The sequence below is a fragment of the Cherax quadricarinatus genome, chromosome 59 (genome assembly GCF_038502225.1).
Source record: "Cherax quadricarinatus isolate ZL_2023a chromosome 59, ASM3850222v1, whole genome shotgun sequence".
Classification (NCBI taxonomy): Eukaryota; Metazoa; Arthropoda; class Malacostraca; order Decapoda; family Parastacidae; genus Cherax; species Cherax quadricarinatus.
Window position 1 is genome coordinate 1271470 of NC_091350.1, and position 19125 is coordinate 1290594.

Sequence of the window (19125 nt, forward strand, 5' to 3'; positions counted from 1 at the left end):
TGTATAGGTAGATTTTAACTCTAATCAGCTTACGGTTAATTACACACATGGCTTTATTGGGACAACGTTTTGCTCTTAGGAGGGTGAAACGTTGTTCCAGTAGAATATGGATAAAATGCATGTAGATTATGTATTCTCTCTATCGGATAGAATACGGATAGAACCCGTATTCTATCTAGAGGATCAGACCTAATTATCTCTCATTCTTCAGTAGCTATTTTGACCCTTATTGATTTAGCTGGAAATAAATGGTATAAAATACCGACACAATGGCAATATAAACACAAATGCAGTATAATGTGATCCTTTATTGACTACGTTTCGCCCACACAGTGGGCTTTTTCAAGTCACAAACAGTGAAAAAGCCCACTGTGTGGGCGAAACGTAGTCAATAAAGGATCACATTATACTGCATTTGTGTTTATATTGCCATTGATTTAGCTATTCCCCATAATAATAATAATTATAATAATACTAATAATAATAATAATAATAATAATAATAATAATAATAATATTATTATTATTATTATTATTATTATTATTATTATTATTATTATTATTATTATTATTATTATTATTATTATTATTATTATTATTAACATTATTATTATTATTATTATTATTATTATTAAGATTATTATTATTAGTAGTATTAATATTATTATTATTAACCACTGATTCTTCTACACAGTGGATACCTTTAATAACCACTGGGCTGCTCTCACTTAGTAAATACCTTCAGTGACCACAGCGTTTCGCCCAGACGATGGATACCTTAATTCACCACACCTTTTCGCCCACGTACGAACCTTTTCAAGTCGCAAACTTTGGCCTACAAGACATAGACGTAACTTGGAATCATTTTTAAAATAACGTTTCCCCCACTCGAAAGCTTTATCATGTGAGTGACTTTACAAAGTCAACTGTGTGGGCGAAACGTTGTGGATAATAAAGACATCCAATGCATTCCAGCTCAAGGGAATCCAAAAGCACAGCTGTTTAATAAAGGCCTTCTATATAACGTGGCCTTTTTTTTGTAAATATTTTTGTAAAAATACATCGCAAATTAAATAGTACGTACTATGAAGGCTTTTTCCTGGGCTTTTCATTTTTTTTTTTTGGCGGGGGGGGGGAAAGCCCCTCTTTTCATATTTACGCAAAAAAAAATCATTGTGTGGAGGAGCTTTATAAGAGTTCTCAAGGTATTTAAAAGTATTTATTTAAAAGAATTTAAAAGTATTTATTTAAAAAGTATTTAAAAATTATTGGCCTGAAACTTCTAATTTACATATTATTTCTTCAATGTAAATTTGATTTTCTGCCTTGATTTAAAAATATATATTTACTAAATCTTTTTCAAGTTCTCTTTGCCGAAATGAAGTTAAGCATTATGTAGTTTGCAAAGCAATCTGTCTCTGTCTCTGTCTCTGTTTCTGTCTCTGTCTCTGTCTCTGTCTCTCTCTCTCTCTCTCTCTATCTCTCTCTCTCTCTCTCTCTCTTTTTTTTATTTTTTTTTTTTTTTTTTTTTTTTTTTTTTTTTTTTTTTTTATTTTTTTTTTTTTTTACACAGGGTTTGACAAGGTTAAGGATCCCTAGCTTTATTGACAGCTATATTACAGGTTAAGGATTCCTAACTTTATTGGCAAGCTAAGAGCTGTTACCTACATCAGCTCATTTGAAAGCATTTTTATTGTTAAGAGACATACAAGTAGGGAACAGGATGAAGTTGGAGCCATCTGTGGGCCAGCATTTTCATTTGATCAACTGACTTTTTCTCGTTGACATCATTATGCTGTACGAATGTGTTCCATACTCGAGTCATCCTGGGTATGTATGATCTCAGATGGAGTGATGTTCTGGAGAAGGGTACAGCCAGAGTGAAGTTGCTGCTTTCTGCCCGTCTTGTGGCATAAAAGCTTGTTTCATGCTGTCCTCGAAGTGGATCCAAGTGTGGTATTTTGACAATATTGGCCTTGTACATAACAGTAAGGCCACCCACATCCCTCCTATGTTGAAGGCTCTGCTGAAATGACAGATCTATCCAGGATGGGTCCAGGCGAGAGATGAGACGTCTTGCTCTGTTCTCTACTCTGTCAAGCAGTCGCAGATGAGAGGGGGGGCAGGCAAACCAAGAAAGTGGAGCATACTCAAGGTGTGAGCGTACTTGCGCCTCGTACAGGATCTAGGATCTTGCAACCCCTACTGTCAAGCAGATGCGAGATACGGCGAAGTGCTGTAAGCTTCCTGGCTGCCTTGTTTGCAAGATTTACAACATGGTTCTTCATGGTTAGTTTGGAGTAAAATTTCACCCCAAGGATATTAACTTCTTCTCCAGGTGCCAACACCCTCCCATTCATCCTTACTACTGCACCAGCATTACCATCATGGTGCCTAGAGACTATCATCATTTGCGTTTTCTCAGGTGCAAATGTTACTTGCCATCTATTTCCCCAAGCTGATATAGCTCTCAGCTGGTGATTGATGTAGCTTAGAGCAGCTGGCATTTCTTCTCTTGGATAAGTGAATGTCAGTGTACAGTCGTCTACATATGCATGTGATTCTGGGATGAGACGAAGAAGGTCGTTGAAGTAGACATTCCATAACAATGGACCCAGCACGCTTCTTTGTGGAACACTTGCCCCAATAGGATGTCTTGCTGATTCCGTTCCATTGAGAACTACACTTAGAGATCTACCATGAAGGTAATCACTGAGGAGACATAGCGTAGAGCCTGCAATTCCCAGTGCTTGAAGTTTTGCTAAGAGGCCCTGGTGCCACACCCGGTCGAAAGCGCCAGCAATGTCCTGTGCTACCACACAGCTGACTTTGGATTCATCCAGTGACTGGTGCCACTTAGTGGAGAGGTTTAACAACAGATCAGCAGCAGAGTAACCTTTCCTGAAGCCATATTGACGATCACAAAGTAGTGAGTGGTAGTCAAAAAACTCTGTCATTTGCCTTGAGATTATTGTCTCAAGGATCTTACCAGTGATTGACAGGAGTGACACTGGACGGGTACAGTTTTGGATAAGACACAACCCTTATAAATTCCATTTTACTATAGTACGTTTAAAATTACTAATATTTTCCCACAAATTCACATATGACTTACAAAGGAAAATAAAGTAGGGCGTCAAGTTAAAGAAAGAGGCTATAGACCAGTATTATAATGGAATCTGTGAAGAAAGTACGCCATCGTCTTCAAGTGTACCCAAAGCTAGTTGTCGATTGTGGGTCTACAAGAGTAGAATATGCTCGTTGTGCAGCACTGAAGGCGATTGTCGAGCAGAATTTCCTTCATTTAAGAAAGGCATCATGGAAGCTGCTGGAAAGATGAAAACAAAAGCTTGAAGTTCAGTACTTGATGTCCAGTACTTGAAGTCCAGTACTTGAAGTCCAGTACTTGAAGTCCAGTACTTGATGTCCAGTACTTGAAGTCCAGTACTTGAAGTCCAGTACTTGATGTCCAGTACTTGAAGTCCAGTACTTGAAGTCCAGTATTTGATGTCCAGTACTTGAAGTCCAGTACTTGAAGTCCAGTATTTGAAGTCCAGTACTTGAAGTCCAGTACTTGAAGTCCAGTACTTGAAGTCCAGTACTTGAAGTCCAGTACTTGATGTCCAGTACTTGAAGTCCAGTACTTGATGTCCAGTACTTGAAGTCCAGTACTTGAAGTCCAGTACTTGAAGTCCAGTACTTGAAGTCCAGTACTTGATGACCAGTACTTGAAGTCCAGTACTTGAAGTCCAGTAATTGATGTCCAGTACTTGAAGTTCAGTACTTGATGTCCAGTACTTGAGGTCCAGTACTTGAAGTCCAGTACTTGAAGTCCAGTACTTGAAGTCCAGTACTTGAAGTCCAGTACTTGATGTCCAGTACTTGAAGTCCAGTACTTGAAGTCCAGTACTTGAAGTCCAGTACTTGATGTCCAGTACTTGAAGTCCAGTACTTGAAGTCCAGTACTTGATGTCCAGTACTTGAAGTCCAGTACTTGATGTCCAGTACTTGAAGTCCAGTACTTGATGTCCAGTACTTGAAGTCCAGTACTTGAAGTCCAGTACTTGATGTCCAGTACTTGAAGTCCAGTACTTGATGTCCAGTACTTGAAGTCCAGTACTTGATGTCCAGTACTTGAAGTCCAGTACTTGAAGTCCAGTACTTGATGTCCAGTACTTGAAGTCCAGTACTTGAAGTCCAGTACTTGATGTCCAGTACTTGAAGTCCAGTACTTGATGTCCAGTACTTGAAGTCCAGTACTTGATGTCCAGTACTTGAAGTCCAGTACTTGAAGTCCAGTACTTGATGTCCAGTACTTGATGTCCAGTACTTGAAGTCCAGTACTTGATGTCCAGTACTTGAAGTCCAGTACTTGAAGTCCAGTACTTGATGTCCGGTACTTGAAGTCCAGTACTTGATGTCCAGTACTTGAAGTCCAGTACTTGATGTCCAGTACTTGATGTCCAGTACTTGAAGTCCAGTACTTGATGTCCAGTACTTGATGTCCAGTACTTGATGTCCAGTACTTGAAGTCCAGTACTTGAAGTCCAGTACTTGATGTCCAGTACTTGATGTCCAGTACTTGAAGTCCAGTACTTGATGTCCAGTACTTGATGTCCAGTACTTGATGTCCAGTACTTGAAGTCCAGTACTTGATGTCCAGTACTTGAAGTCCAGTACTTGAAGTCCAGTACTTGATGTCCAGTACTTGATGTCCAGTACTTGATGTCCAGTACTTGATGTCCGGTACTTGAAGTCCAGTACTTGATGTCCAGTACTTGAAGTCCAGTACTTGATGTCCAGTACTTGATGTCCAGTACTTGAAGTCCAGTACTTGAAGTCCAGTACTTGATGTCCAGTACTTGAAGTCCAGTACTTGATGTCCAGTACTTGATGTCCGGTACTTGAAGTCCAGTACTTGATGTCCAGTACTTGAAGTCCAGTACTTGATGTCCAGTACTTGATGTCCAGTACTTGAAGTCCAGTACTTGATGTCCAGTACTTGATGTCCAGTACTTGATGTCCAGTACTTGAAGTCCAGTACTTGAAGTCCAGTACTTGATGTCCAGTACTTGATGTCCAGTACTTGATGTCCAGTACTTGATGTCCAGTACTTGATGTCCAGTACTTGAAGTCCAGTACTTGATGTCCAGTACTTGATGTCCAGTAAGTCATTTAGATAAAACGTCTTTCACTGTGTAAGGTGCGTCAAACTAAATATTAGTTTGATACTAAAGCAGAGTTTGCACTTAGTATTTGTTAAATATATATTTCACTCTGGAATACTCACACTGAAACATGAATAGTTAACTCATATTGATTTCAGATAGTCACCACAATGGGTTCAGGTAGAAGAGGTTCACGATTTGGATGAACTGAAGTAATTCAGATCCCCCTCATCCTTGGATTCTTTATTACACTTCCGTTTATTGTGTATGGTGAATATTGTGATAAAACAAATACACTTAAGTACACAGATAATAATTACCATGTTTTTACTGATGCTTCAGGTGAAATAGCAACAAGGGGATCCCCTTTGATCGCCATACATATCGGTATACCCCTTTTCTTGCTTGGTTCCTCATACCTAATGTATATATAAATTTTATATTTGGAAAATTGTTTTTCTCTGCTTTAGACTATGTTGCTACAAAACTAATCTATGAATTACTTATACAGGATAGACAAAGCAAATTAACTGCTCTCAAGTGTTCCTTCATATGATTATACAATCCACTGGTGATTGGGGTGTCCACAAGAGGAAGTGCCGAGACCATTACGGCAGTTTTACTGTTACGTACTCTTTACATGATGAAATTACGTCTCTACCTTCTTGCTGGGTTATTCCTAGGTATGTCTGGTCATGTCAAACTGCATCCACTTATCTACAGTCTTCCACTATACTTGTCATTAACTAGTGACCTTCATCAGTATTGGGGGATGGAGACGATTAATGCCAACCTACTCAAAAATAATATTAGTGATAGGTTCTTTAACTTTTTATTTTGGTCTAACAGGATTATATATTGCAATGTTTGGAGAACAGTATATTGAGGAGGACTTTTTATACCATCTTACACGTACAGACACTAAGCACAATTTTTCTATTTACTTCTACCTTCTATACATTGGTGCAGATTTTCATATTCCAGGGTTAAATTTCACCACTTTTGGGCCTCAAATAATTCTGCTGTTTGTACTTGGATATAAACTTGGTAACTATGGAGATGGTCCTTTTGCAATGTTTACACAGACTATAGTTTTGGTCACCTTTAACAAAGTAGTAACATCACAGTATTTCTTGTGGTATCCCCTTCTCTTGCTCGTTATAATACCAAGATTGAAACTTACCTGGCACAAACCTACATTACTGTATGTGTTGTGAGTCACAGCTCAAGCATCTTGGCTACTTCCAGCATATTTGTGGGAATTACATGCTATTATTGCTTTTGTACCCATATGGTTAGAAGGTCTAGCTTCTTTCTGCTGCAACGTAGGGGTGCTGATGGCACTTACCTCGAGCTACACAACACACATAACCAACCATCAACATACCTCTCGTAAAAATCGATAATTCTTAGAATATTGTATTAATTTTAAAACCGCTGTGGTATAGGTTAAATAGTATATACAGTACATATTTAAATGTCAAACTTCAAAGTGGTTTCTGTAAATTTCTGTTAAAGAGCACAAATACTGTATACGAATTATTATAATTTGGGGAAATGCTAAACCCATAGGGGGTCATAAAGCACCTGAGAAGGTTATTATTATTATTATTCAAAGACATGTACTCAACCTGTGTGCATCATGTAGAAATAGGATGCAATTCAGGTTCAATCCAAAGAAGGGAAGGATGGTTCAGTTCCTTGAATCAAGAGCCCTTCACCAGCAGTTGAGGGACTCACCTGATTGTTGGTGTGAGAATACTGCATAATTTAATGAATACATGCTAGTGTAAGCTGCTTCATTACTTTCACAAGAGACCCTTTTAACTTCTGTGAAATTTGTAAGATAACTAAAACTGTTAAACATCTCTTAATGATATAATAATAATAATAATAATAATAATAATAATAATAATAATAATAATAATAATAATAATAATAATAATAATAATAATAATAATAATAATAATAATAATATTATTATTATTATTATTATTATTATTATTATTATTATTATTATTATTATTATTATTATTATTATTATTATTTTCGGGGAGCAAGGGTCTAATAATTTCTTCTCCTGCATAAATAACTAAATTTAAAAAAAAATTCGTTTTTCTTTTTAAGCCACCCTGCCTTGGTGGGATACGGCCGGTTTGTTGAAATATATATATATATATATATATATATATATATATATATATATATATATATATATATATATATATATATATATATATATATATATATATATATATATATATATATATATATGTATGTATGTATGTATGTAAATATGTATGTATGTATGTATATGTATATATATAGAGCTTTGCCAAACCATGATGAAGCTCCACACAGAGCGAAACGTTGCCGCCCCCAATAGAAGCTGATTCCGTAAGATGCCTAATGCACCTTACGTAGTGCACCATATGTAATGCGCCTTCTGCTTTTCTATCCTAGATATTGCCCAGTGGCTAAAGCGTCGGTCTGGAGCTTTATGACTCTCTGAACGTGGGTTCTATCTCCACCCGTGGTGTGGTTTATAATGTACGATAGTTCTCGGTCTAGAGGCAGATAGTTCTTCTGGGTAGACAGCCAAGTCCCTTGCTGTTTGTTTTTTCCCATGTATTCCTATGCACTCCCTTTTACTTCCATATACTCCCATATACTTGAATGTACTTCTTTATACTTTCATATGCTCCTATATACTCCCATGTACTTCTATACACTCCTATATATTTCCATGTACTCCCACGTACTTCAATGTACACCCATATACTCCCAGGATCTGTACATTTCGTCAGATCAACTTTTTTCCCTGTCAATTTTCTAACCGCTATATTAACAGGAACATGAGTTCCCTTGTCTCCTAATATCATGTTCATTTTTCCACTATAATCTATCTTATCCATAATTACTATCGCATTTGCTTCGTTTCGTAAGGTGAAGTCCAGGATCTTTCCTTAATTCAGGGTATAATTTAACAAATCTTTGAGGACAGCTGTGTTGCAGAGGTCTGAACTTTGCTCAGACCTCTGTCGCACTTGCTTTGTCTGTAAATGCGACAGAAATTATAGAATTATAGACAAGGTAAATTATAGTGGAAAAAATAATGTATTATTAGAAGACTTGGGAACTGACTTGTCCCTTAACTCACCTAAGTTATCATGAAGACTTGGGAACTGACTTGTCCCTTAACTCACCAAAGTTATCATGAAGACATGGGAACTGACTTGTCCCTTAACTCACCTAAGTTATCATGAAGACTTGGGAACTGACTTGCCCTTTAACTCACCTAAGTTATCATGAAGACTTGGGAACTGACTTGTCCCTAAACTCACCTAAGTTATCTTGAAGACTTGGGAACTGACTTGCCCCTTAACTCACCTAAGTTAGCATGAAGACTTGGGAACTGACTTGCCCCTTAACTCACCTAAGTTATCATGAAGACTTGGGAACTGACTTGTCCCTTAACTCACCTAAGTTATCATGAAGACTTGGGAACTGACTTGCCCCTTAACTCACGTAAGTTATCATGAAGACTTGGGAACTGACTTGCCCCTTAACTCACCTAAGTTATCATGAAGACTTGGGAACTGACTTGCCCCTTAACTCACCTAAGTTATCATGAAGACTTGGGAACTGACTTGTCCCTTAACTCACCTAAGTTATCATGAAAACTTGGGAACTGACTTGCCCCTTAACTCACCTAAGTTATCATGAAGACTTGGGAACTGACTTGTCCCTTAACTCACCTAAGTTATCATGAAGACTTGGGAACTGACTTGTCCCTTAACTCACCTAAGTTATCATGAAGACTTGGGAACTGACTTGTCCCTTAACTCACCTAAGTTATCATGAAGACTTAGGAACTGACTTGTCTCTTAACTCACCTAAGTTATCATGAAAACTTGGGAACTGACTTGTCTCTTAACTCACCTAAGTTATCATGAAGACTTGGGAACTGACTTGCCCCTTAACTCATCTAAGTTATCATGAAGACTTGGGAACTGACTTGCCCCTTAACTCACCTAAGTTATCATGAAGACTTGGGAACTGATTTGTCCCTTAACTCACCTAAGTTATCATGAAGACTTGGGAACTGACTTGCCCCTTAACTCACCTAAGTTATCATGAAGACATGGGAACTGACTTGTCCCTTAACTCACCTAAGTTATCATGAAGACTTGGGAACTGACTTGTCCCTTAACTCACCTAAGTTATCATGAAGACTTGGGAACTGACTTGTCCCTTAACTCACCTAAGTTATCATGAAGACTTGGGAACTGACTTGTCCCTTAACTCACCTAAGTTATCATGAAGACATGGGAATTGACTTGCCCCTTAACTCACCTAAGTTGTTATGAAGACTTGGGAACTGACTTGCCCCTTAACTCACCTAAGTTATCATGAAGACATGGGAATTGACTTGCCCCTTAACTCACCTAAGTTGTTATGAAGACTTGGGAACTGACTTGTCCCTTAACTCACCTAAGTTATCATGAAGACATGGGAACTGACTTGTCCCTTAACTCACCTAAGTTATCATGAAGACTTGGGAACTGACTTTCCCCTTAACTCACCTAAGTTATCATGAAGACTTGGGAACTGACTTGTCCCTTAACTCACCTAAGTTATCATGAAGACTTGGGAACTGACTTGTCCCTTAACTCACCTAAGTTATCATGAAGACTTGGGAACTGACTTGCCCCTTAACTCACCTAAGTTATCATGAAGACTTGGGAACTGACTTGCCCCTTAACTCACCTAAGTTATCATGAAGACTTGGGAACTGACTTGCCCCTTAACTCACCTAAGTTATCATGAAGACTTGGGAACTGACTTGTCCCTTAACTCACCTAAGTTATCATGAAGACTTGGGAACTGACTTGTCCCTTAACTCACCTAAGTTATCATGAAGACTTGGGAACTGACTTATCTCTTAACTCACCTAAGTTATCATGAAGACTTGGGAACTGACTTGCCGCATAACTCACGTAAGTTGTCATGAAGACTTGGGAACTGACTTTTCCCTTAAATCACCTAAGTTATCATGAAGACATGGGAACTGACTTGTCCCTTAACTCACCTAAGTTATCATGAAGACTTGGGAACTGACTTGCCCCTTAACTCACCTAAGTTATCATGAAGACTTGGGAACTGACTTGTCTCTTAACTCACCTAAGTTATCATGAAGACATGGGAACTGACTTGTCCTTAACTCACCTAAGTTATCATGAAGACATGGGAACTGACTTGTCCCTTAACTCACCTAAGTTATCATGAAGACATGTGAACTGACTTGTCCCTTAACTCACCTAAGTTATCATGAAGACTTGGGAACTGACTTGCCCCTTAACTCACCTAAGTTATCATGAAGACTTGGGAACTGACTTGCCCCTTAACTCACCTAAGTTATCATGAAGACTTGGGAACTGACTTGCCCCTTAACTCACCTAAGTTATCATGAAGACTTGGGAACTGACTTGCCCCTTAACTCACCTAAGTTATCATGATGTTCACCGCTGTGTTAACATTCCTTAATGGTAAATCGATTTTGGCTCTTAGAAAATGGAGCTGATACTGTCCCTTATGAATTGTACAAGAATTACCAAAGATGTTTAGCATACTGACTGGAAAATAATAGATTTTTTTCATGTGATTTAAAAAAAAATAAATTGTGAAATATTTAAAAATATAGTAAAATGTGCTAAAATGTTATTTTATTGCATATGTCGACGATTCGGTTTCTAGCATTTTCTGACAATTTCAATCACGCCTCAATTACTCTTCAGTCACGCTTCAATCACACCTCAGATCACGCCTCAATTACTCTTCAGTCACGCTTCAATCACACCTCAGATCACGCCTCAATCACGCTTCAGTCACACTTCAAGCACGCCTCAGTTACGTTTTAATCACGCTTCAATCACGCCTCAGATCACGCCTATTCCAACACCTCCCTAAGACTTGTATTTATCACGTCTTCGTTAACATTACATTAATCGAAAGGGAAATCAATGCAATTTTAATATTTTGTACGAAATAAAAAAAATCGATCACGTGTCACCTTAAAGAATAAAAAGGCACAATACCGTGACTGGAACAATACTCATATAGTAGATGAATGGTTGCCAAACTGGGGGTAAATTACCCCCTAGGGGTAATTTAACCATTTTTGGGGGTTAATGGAGGGGTGACAGAAAAAAAGTTATGAATTCTGAAAATCAAGAAAACAATGCGGTACCCGGTATGAGGATTATTGTTAACTTTGTCTTAGTATATAAAGTTGTAAAGTAACCCTATTATAAGTAAGTAATAAAGTTAAACCAAATAACAATAAACATCAAAAACTAATATACAGTATTAGAAAAGAAGAAATATATAGCTAAGTGTGTGGAAACCCAAAAGTATTTTGACAAGTATGCTTCAGGACAAAAGTCACTTAGTAGCCCAGATCGACCTGTCCAGTACGCGTCACTCACTTCCTGAGGCTGCCTCTATTTCACACTGTCAGTTTATCTGTGAGCATCAGCCGAGGTAGACATAAGCTGGTATGAAGCCAAGAATTCCTAAACTAGCTTCAAGTATGCAACTCCATCCATCCCACTGATGTTCTAGACATCTGAAAACACCATTCATCTACTAAGTAGATAAATGGTTCAAAGAACCGACATGAGTTGCACATGTGTCTAATTTAACAACATGTCGGTTCTTTGAACCATTCATCTACAATCCTGTCAGACACTGCAACTTCTTGGGATCTTAATATTTGGGAATTCTTCGCTTGCCTAACCCTTGGGCACGACCTACTTCCACATTGAACAAATGTGACACCACCTACCACTGCTGCACCTCTCCTGCCATACGGTTTATAAGCTGCTTCTCTGCTCCTATGCCGTATTCTATTCAAGATTGATGGACTGACCACATCGACTCAAGGCTGAGGGATTGATTACCTCATTCTCCTCCTGTTTCTTCAAGTTTATCCTTTGTATGGACTGATGAAGCCACTGTGTGGCGAAACGTTTCCTCAATAAAGATACCCAAGAGTTGCACATGTGTCTAATTTAACAATACACATATAACTCACACACAGACAAAAGGTGCGACGACCTTTCGGTCCGACTTGGACCATTTACAGAGTCACAGTGTAACTTTGTAAATGGTCCATGTCGGAACGAAACGTTGTCATAGCTTCTCTCTTTGTGCGGGTTATTTGTGTAGGTTCTAGGAGCAACTGGCAGGTACAGGTGACCTAAACCCAGAGTTACTGAACCAATTCCCAGCATCCTGGAACGGATCGGATAATTTCCAAAACTCTCGATGGCGGAGCTTCAAACTTTCCAAAAAGATACCTGAAGAGAGTTCCGGGGGTCAACGCCCCTCCCCCCACGGCCCGGTCTGTGACCAGGCCTCGCTATATATTCTAATTGTGTGAAGTTTTGATCCACGTTTTATCAGAATTAAAATATATACATTTACCTCTTCTGAGGCAGTTGCATATATTTTGATTTTATGATTTACGCATCGAAATTTGCTAATGCAAAAAAAAAAAAATTAGAACCTGACATTTCTAGAGTTTTTATCAAAATGGACTCTCCTAGACAACATAAAAATCATTTTTTTCCTTTCAGGAATGTATATACTTTTAAACTTGATACAATACAGAAAATAAAAGGAAAAAATATTAACAGCTCGTTTTTTTTTTTTTGTAGCATTTTAAAATTTCGTGAGTTGAGTAAACCCTTAAATACTACACGATGCCAGAGTCGTCCATGTGTTAGCAACAGTTTTCTCATTCCATCTAAGTTTTCCACTTATAATTTCAGAACGCCTTTTCTAATCGCCTTCAAATTTCAGTCCCTGGTCAGGTATTACTAGATAAAGGTTTGTAGAACAATTGACATGTGTAAGTGCTCTCTGCTCATTTTTATATAAACTAGAGGGAAGAATACGATGATGATCAGCGCCGTACAATGTCTCTCCACATAGACCATTCCTGAAATTAAGTTCAGACTCCACAAATACACCTAGATGTATTTCAGTCTCTCAACGGTCCAAGAAACTTATCCCTGTATTGTATAATCCCATTCCCATGCACCTCATTGCATGTGAAAGGAATAGTGCAGGGTGCGGCATAAGATTGTAATGCAGTTATACATTAATGTTTAAGATTTTAAGTGAAAGGAGAGAGGCATGCACAAGCTGTCACATGGAAAGTAATATACTAATTTCTTTAATGAAAACTGACAAATTAGGACATTCACAGCTCAACACAAATTCAAACTTTCCTTCAAGAACGACCTGCTTAAGAAGTTTAAAGCCAAGCTGAAGAGGCATTCTCTAGGTATCTCACATGGATCAATACCCCATAATACATTACCACTAACTTTAAGGCCACTCACAAATTACATTATCAGGTTATCGGGGTTGATAGTTTGAATCCAATCGGATGACGAACTCAGGAACTAGATTATGAAAACCAGCATTTCAAATGTCACAATTTCTCCAGTAAAAAAAAAAAAATTAAATCTGGGACTATTACAGGGCAAAATGAATCCAAACTTTTCCTCTAACTAAACCTAACCAGCGTCTAAGTTACACTAACTTTCAGTTAAACTTTGGATACATAACCTACAAATTTTGTTACAATATCCTCGTGATCACGCAGAGGTCACGGTTACAAAACAATTACAGTACGTATACAATGTGTTTCAAAATGATGGACACTATCTGAAATTCAACTATCGTTGAAATCGGGTCCCATCTCTTTTGACACACCCTGTATCGAGGCTAGGATTACAGCGCTGTGTGATCCTTATGGGTTTAGCGCTTAGTTTTGATAATAATAATAATAATAATAATAATAATAATAATCAGCATCATCATCATAATCATAATAATAATATCAATACTAATAATAATAATAATAATAATAATAATAATAATAATAATAATAATAATAATAATAATAATAATAATAATAATAATTATGCTAGGATGACCCAGTAGAGTCAAACACTGACTTCTGGTCACCAGAAACATCCTCCAGGTATTTCATTGTTCGCAATTTAATCAAATTAAGACAAAAATTTCTTTGAGAAGCCACACCAAATCTGAAGCTTCAAGCTGACCCGAAGTTTTGTCCTCAGCTATTCCACAGAAACCAATAATTTCTAGTTAATAAACCAGTGTTTAAAACAGGGAAATTTGCAGCTACAAAGTTTAAACCCAAAAAAGGCTTCGTCCATTTAATAATATAAGTCGGCCATTAAAGGTTAAAAAATGAAGAATGTTTAATGGAACATATACCGTTTTGAAATTAAAATTAACAAAATTACCGTTTTGAAATTAAAATTAACAAAATGGCTACCGTTTTGAAATTAAAATTGACAAAATGGCTACCGTTTTGAAATTAAAATTGACAAAATGGCTACCGTTTTGAAATTAAAATTGACAAAATGGCTACCGTTTTGAAATTAAAATTGACAAAATAGCTACCGTTTTGAAATTAAAATTGACAAAATGGCTACCGTTTTGAAATTAAAATTGACAAAATGGCTACCGTTTTGAAATTAAAATTAACAAAATGGCTACCGTTTTGAAATTAAAATTGACAAAATGGCACCTACACACACCACAGACAGTAACAACGTTCTTCTTGATCAAGTCACCACTGGATGAAGCTCAACACTGAGCGAAACGTTGTCTCGCTGACAGATTGTTCTACCAGCTGTGTCTTGCCTTCACTGTTGTCAGCAGAACACCACTTGGAACAATCAGTCTATGTTTCACATAAAAAAGGCAATTAGAAACCCTATGATTACATTTCGGTCCGACCTGAACCTCTGTCAAGTCCAGGGCCGACCAAAACGTCGTCAAGACGTTTTTAGTGAATTGTTGCAGTCACGGGGTTGTGACTTTCTTCATTAATCTACCAGTGAATAGGCATACAGGTGTGATGATGTACAGATGTCTTAGCACGGTGATCGCCGCATGCGGGTGTTGTCTCCTTAATTCATGCTGGTGTTTGACACGTGTTTAACACGTGTTTCAAAGAAAAAAAAACGTTTGATGAGTTGTATTTAACAAACAGTTTGTAGGAAGTGGATGGACGAATTTTCTGGCTGTCCAATAGTTTATGGACAAGTACTAGGCCTTGTGAGGCCTAGAAGCCGCATCAAAACCAATGATTAACATCGACAAGAGAATGAAACGTTGCCACAATAAAAATGTCACATTAGTTGACTGTGTCCATTTACCTTACATTTTCTCGGATATTCTACCATTATTACTATTCGTTGAAGTTACGTTTCGCCCAGTTTCTTCAGTCTTCTGTACAGGTGTGAAAAAAAGCATGTGGTGGGCGAAACGTATCCTCAGTAAATGTCTTAATACTCGCATGCCTGGCTTTCCCAAATGCCAGCGCCTTGAGGCATCTCCAGACTGCTTCCGACACCTCTGAACGGTGTTTTTAGCTGAAGAATACCACAAGAATATTATCAGCTGTAATATATTTCCTCCTGGGCTAAATAATACATTTGCTTTACTATTCAGACGTTGAAATACACAGGGAAGGGGGGAGGGGGGGGAGGGGGAAACATTTCCGACATGTAAACAAGAGTATGGCGGCCGTGGGTCTCCTTACCTTGTAGTCCAAACATAGGTTTGAAGGCTGCCACCCAGGGTGGATACCACAGGGGAGGCAGATGTGCCGCAGGGTTGATGGCGTTCCCTAGGGGGCCACCTAGCACTCCACCGCCCACGCCCATGCCCGCCCCGCCTAGGCCGGTCATGCCCTCTACGCCCTCTGGATCTGGCCGGAGGTGAAGCGGCGTAGGGCGGACGAATGCTGACGGATGGTGGACGTTTATCCCGAGTGAGCGGGATTCATCGGCGCCGACATCTTCCCCGACGACTCCGTCGGGTTCGCTGCCGTTGTCGTCGTCGCCTGAGCCCGCCTCGTCCACGTCGTCATCCATGAGGGCGTCATCAGTAGGGTGGAAGGCATCGTTGTGTTGGAGGTGACCAGTGGAGGGGTGTGTGGGTGCATCGTCGCTCCCATCACCCATATACATGGAGTACGTGGGCGTGCTCGGCCGTTGTGGTGATCTGGTACGTATGTTCGTAGGTGAGACTGACCTGCCGTGTGTGTAGGTGGGCGTGGTTGACCTACTCTGTGTATAAGTAGGCGTAGTAGGCCTGCCGTGTGTGTACGTAGGCGTGCTTGGCCTACCATGTGTATAGGTGGGTGAGGAACGTCTCCCATGAGTATAAGTGGGCGTGGTAGGCCTGCCATGTGTGTAGGTGGGGGAGGAGGGCCTACCTTGGGTATAATTGGGCGTTGAAGGCCTACTTGGAATGTAGTTTGGGGTGGAGGAACCCCTCTTAGAGTAAGGGTTGTTTAGGTGCGATGGATAGTGTGTGTGGGGTGGACTGTGTTTTTCTTGTAGTCTCTGGCTAGTGTCTAGCCCCAGGATAGAGCTAATTGAGAAGTGTGGGCGGCTGCTGCTACTGCTACTGCTGCTGCTACTGCCTGAGTTATTGCTACCACTCACGCCCATACTTACGCCCACGCTCTCTCTGTTATCCTGAGTGGGCGGCGGTGGGGAAGGCGGACACTCGTGCGATACGTCGGTAAATGTCGAGCGTCCTTCCGCTGACATTTTCAAAAAAAAATAAAAAGTATCAAAAATAAAAAAAAAAAAAACTAGCAACTCAGTCTTCTAAGGTCATCTAATTCCGTTTTACATGAGACCTTTTATTTGTGTGTAAATGTTTGGTTTTATAAGGTTTTAGGTCTTCTAGTAAGTAAAACCATCTCGCCACTTTTAGTTTGTTTAATAAATATTTATATAATATTCCTCTTTAAATTTCTTTACTTACTTACACTGATCTTCATCTACTCTCTTCAGTAATTCCTGGTTAAGTGTTCTAAGTAGCGGGATTAATAAGATTGAAGTCCTGGTGTTGCCACGGGCGGGGTCTTCAAGACCTGGCCGGTCTGAGTGGTCTTGACCAGACCTACGCCGGGTAAAACCATAAAAATCACGTCATTCCACCACTACGTCTCTATTGTACTTGCACAGAAATTACGATATCTCTCACTGTATAGCACTTCCGGTACACACAGTCACATACTAGCACATTTGTTTAGCACTTGTAACTAACAAAACTAGTGTGGTTTCAGCCATCAGCTAGCACCAGCACACAGCCACAACCTCAACAAGCCACGGACAAGTCTGTACACAATCTTCAGACAGATTTATCTTGAGGTGGGCGGGGCCAAGTATATGAGGAGGGGGCGGAGTCAGGTAGAGGCCAACCTTCCAGTGGGCGGAGCTCACTGATGGGCTCCTCCCACCTTGCTTCGCGGGTAATCTAATTGAGATGTACGTTTATTCTCTATATTATTTTGATTATGGTGCTGTTTCCAGATCGTAAAAGCATTACCGCGCGTGTTGTTTAAAACGCGTGTTTTAAATCATTTGTATGATTTAATATTGGTTTTTAATTTCTTGGACACATACACACAAACATACACACACGTGCACATACATACACACACACACACACACACGTGCACATACATACATACACACACACACACACACACACACACACACACACACACACACACACACACACACACACACACACACACACACACACACTGGAGACAAAAATACTTCCAGCAAACAGAGGCAGTAGGGTGCACCAGCAAGAACTGGATTCACTGCACATTACTAAGGAGGAGGTAAGGAAACTGCTTCGTGAAGTACATACCTCGAAGGCAGTGGGCCCAGATAACATCTCTCCATTGGTCCTGAGAGAGGGAGCAGAGGAACTGTGTGTGCCGCTAGCAACAATCTTAGGTAAATCTATTGAAACAGGACAACTGCCTGAGTTGTGGAAGACGGCAAATGAAGTCCCAATTTTTAAGAAAGGAGACAGACACGTAGCATTAAACTACAGACCAGTCTCACTGACATGTATATTATGTAAAGTTATGGCGAAGATTATCAGAAGAGTGGTGAAGCACCTAGAAAGGGTTGGGCTCATACATGACAATCAGCACGACTTTGGGAATGGAAAATCCAATGTCACAAATCTACTTGAGTTCCAGGACAACGTAACAGAAGTAAGACAGGAGAGAGAGATAGAGGGATGGGAAGATTTCAGCTTTTTGGATTGTAAGAAGGCTTTCGACACAGTACCATACAAGAGACTGGTTCAAAAAACTAGAGGAGCAGGCGGGAATAGTAGGGGAAAACACTGCAATGGATCAGGGAATACATGACAGGAAAGAAACAACGAATGTTGGTACATGATGAGGTGTCAGAGTGGATGCATGTGTCGAGTGGGGTCCCATAAGAGTCAGTCCTAGGTCCGGTGCTGTTTCTTATATATATGAATAATATGATGGAAGGAATAGATTCAGAGGTGGCCTCGTTGTTTGACTATGTGGAACTAATGAGGAGAATACAAGTGGACAAGGATCAGGTAAGATTACAAGGGGATCTGGACAGGCTTCAAGACTGGTCCGACAAATAGCTCCTGGATTTTAACCCCAGCAAGTGTAAAGTCATGAAGCTTTGGGAAGGACAAAGGAGACAGCAGACGGAGTACAGGATAGGGAATCAAAAGTTGCGAACCTCACTTAGGGAAAAGGATCTTGGGGTGAGCATTATACCAAGTACGTTTCCTGAGACGCACATCAACCAAATAAGCACTGTATCATATGGGCGCCTGACAAACCTGAAAACAGCATTTCGACATCTAAGCAAGGATTCATTCACGACATTGTGCATCGTGTACGTCAGGCCCATATTGGAGTATGAAGCACCAAGTGGAACTCACACCTGGTCAAACACGTCAAAAATTTAGATAATGTCCAAAAGTTTGCAACAAGACTAGTTCCGGAGCTAAGGGGTATGTCTTATAAGGAGAGG

The 19125-nt window shown here is 39.4% G+C and overlaps 1 protein-coding gene and 1 pseudogene across 1 annotated transcript in view; one reads left to right on the forward strand and one right to left on the reverse strand.

Moving 5' to 3' along the window:
* LOC128698824 (NK1 transcription factor-related protein 1-like) overlaps window positions 1–17412 on the reverse strand; it is a 79714-nt gene extending 62302 nt beyond the window's left edge. Inside the window, exon 1 of the mRNA XM_053791242.2 lies at window positions 15822–17412. Coding sequence (XP_053647217.2) covers window positions 15822–16839 — 1018 coding nt within the window. The 5' untranslated portion in view covers window positions 16840–17412. The remainder of the gene's footprint in view (window positions 1–15821) is intronic.
* On the forward strand, window positions 5338–6573 carry LOC138854426 (GPI mannosyltransferase 1-like; annotated as a pseudogene).
* Window positions 17413–19125: the final 1713 nt, after the last annotated feature.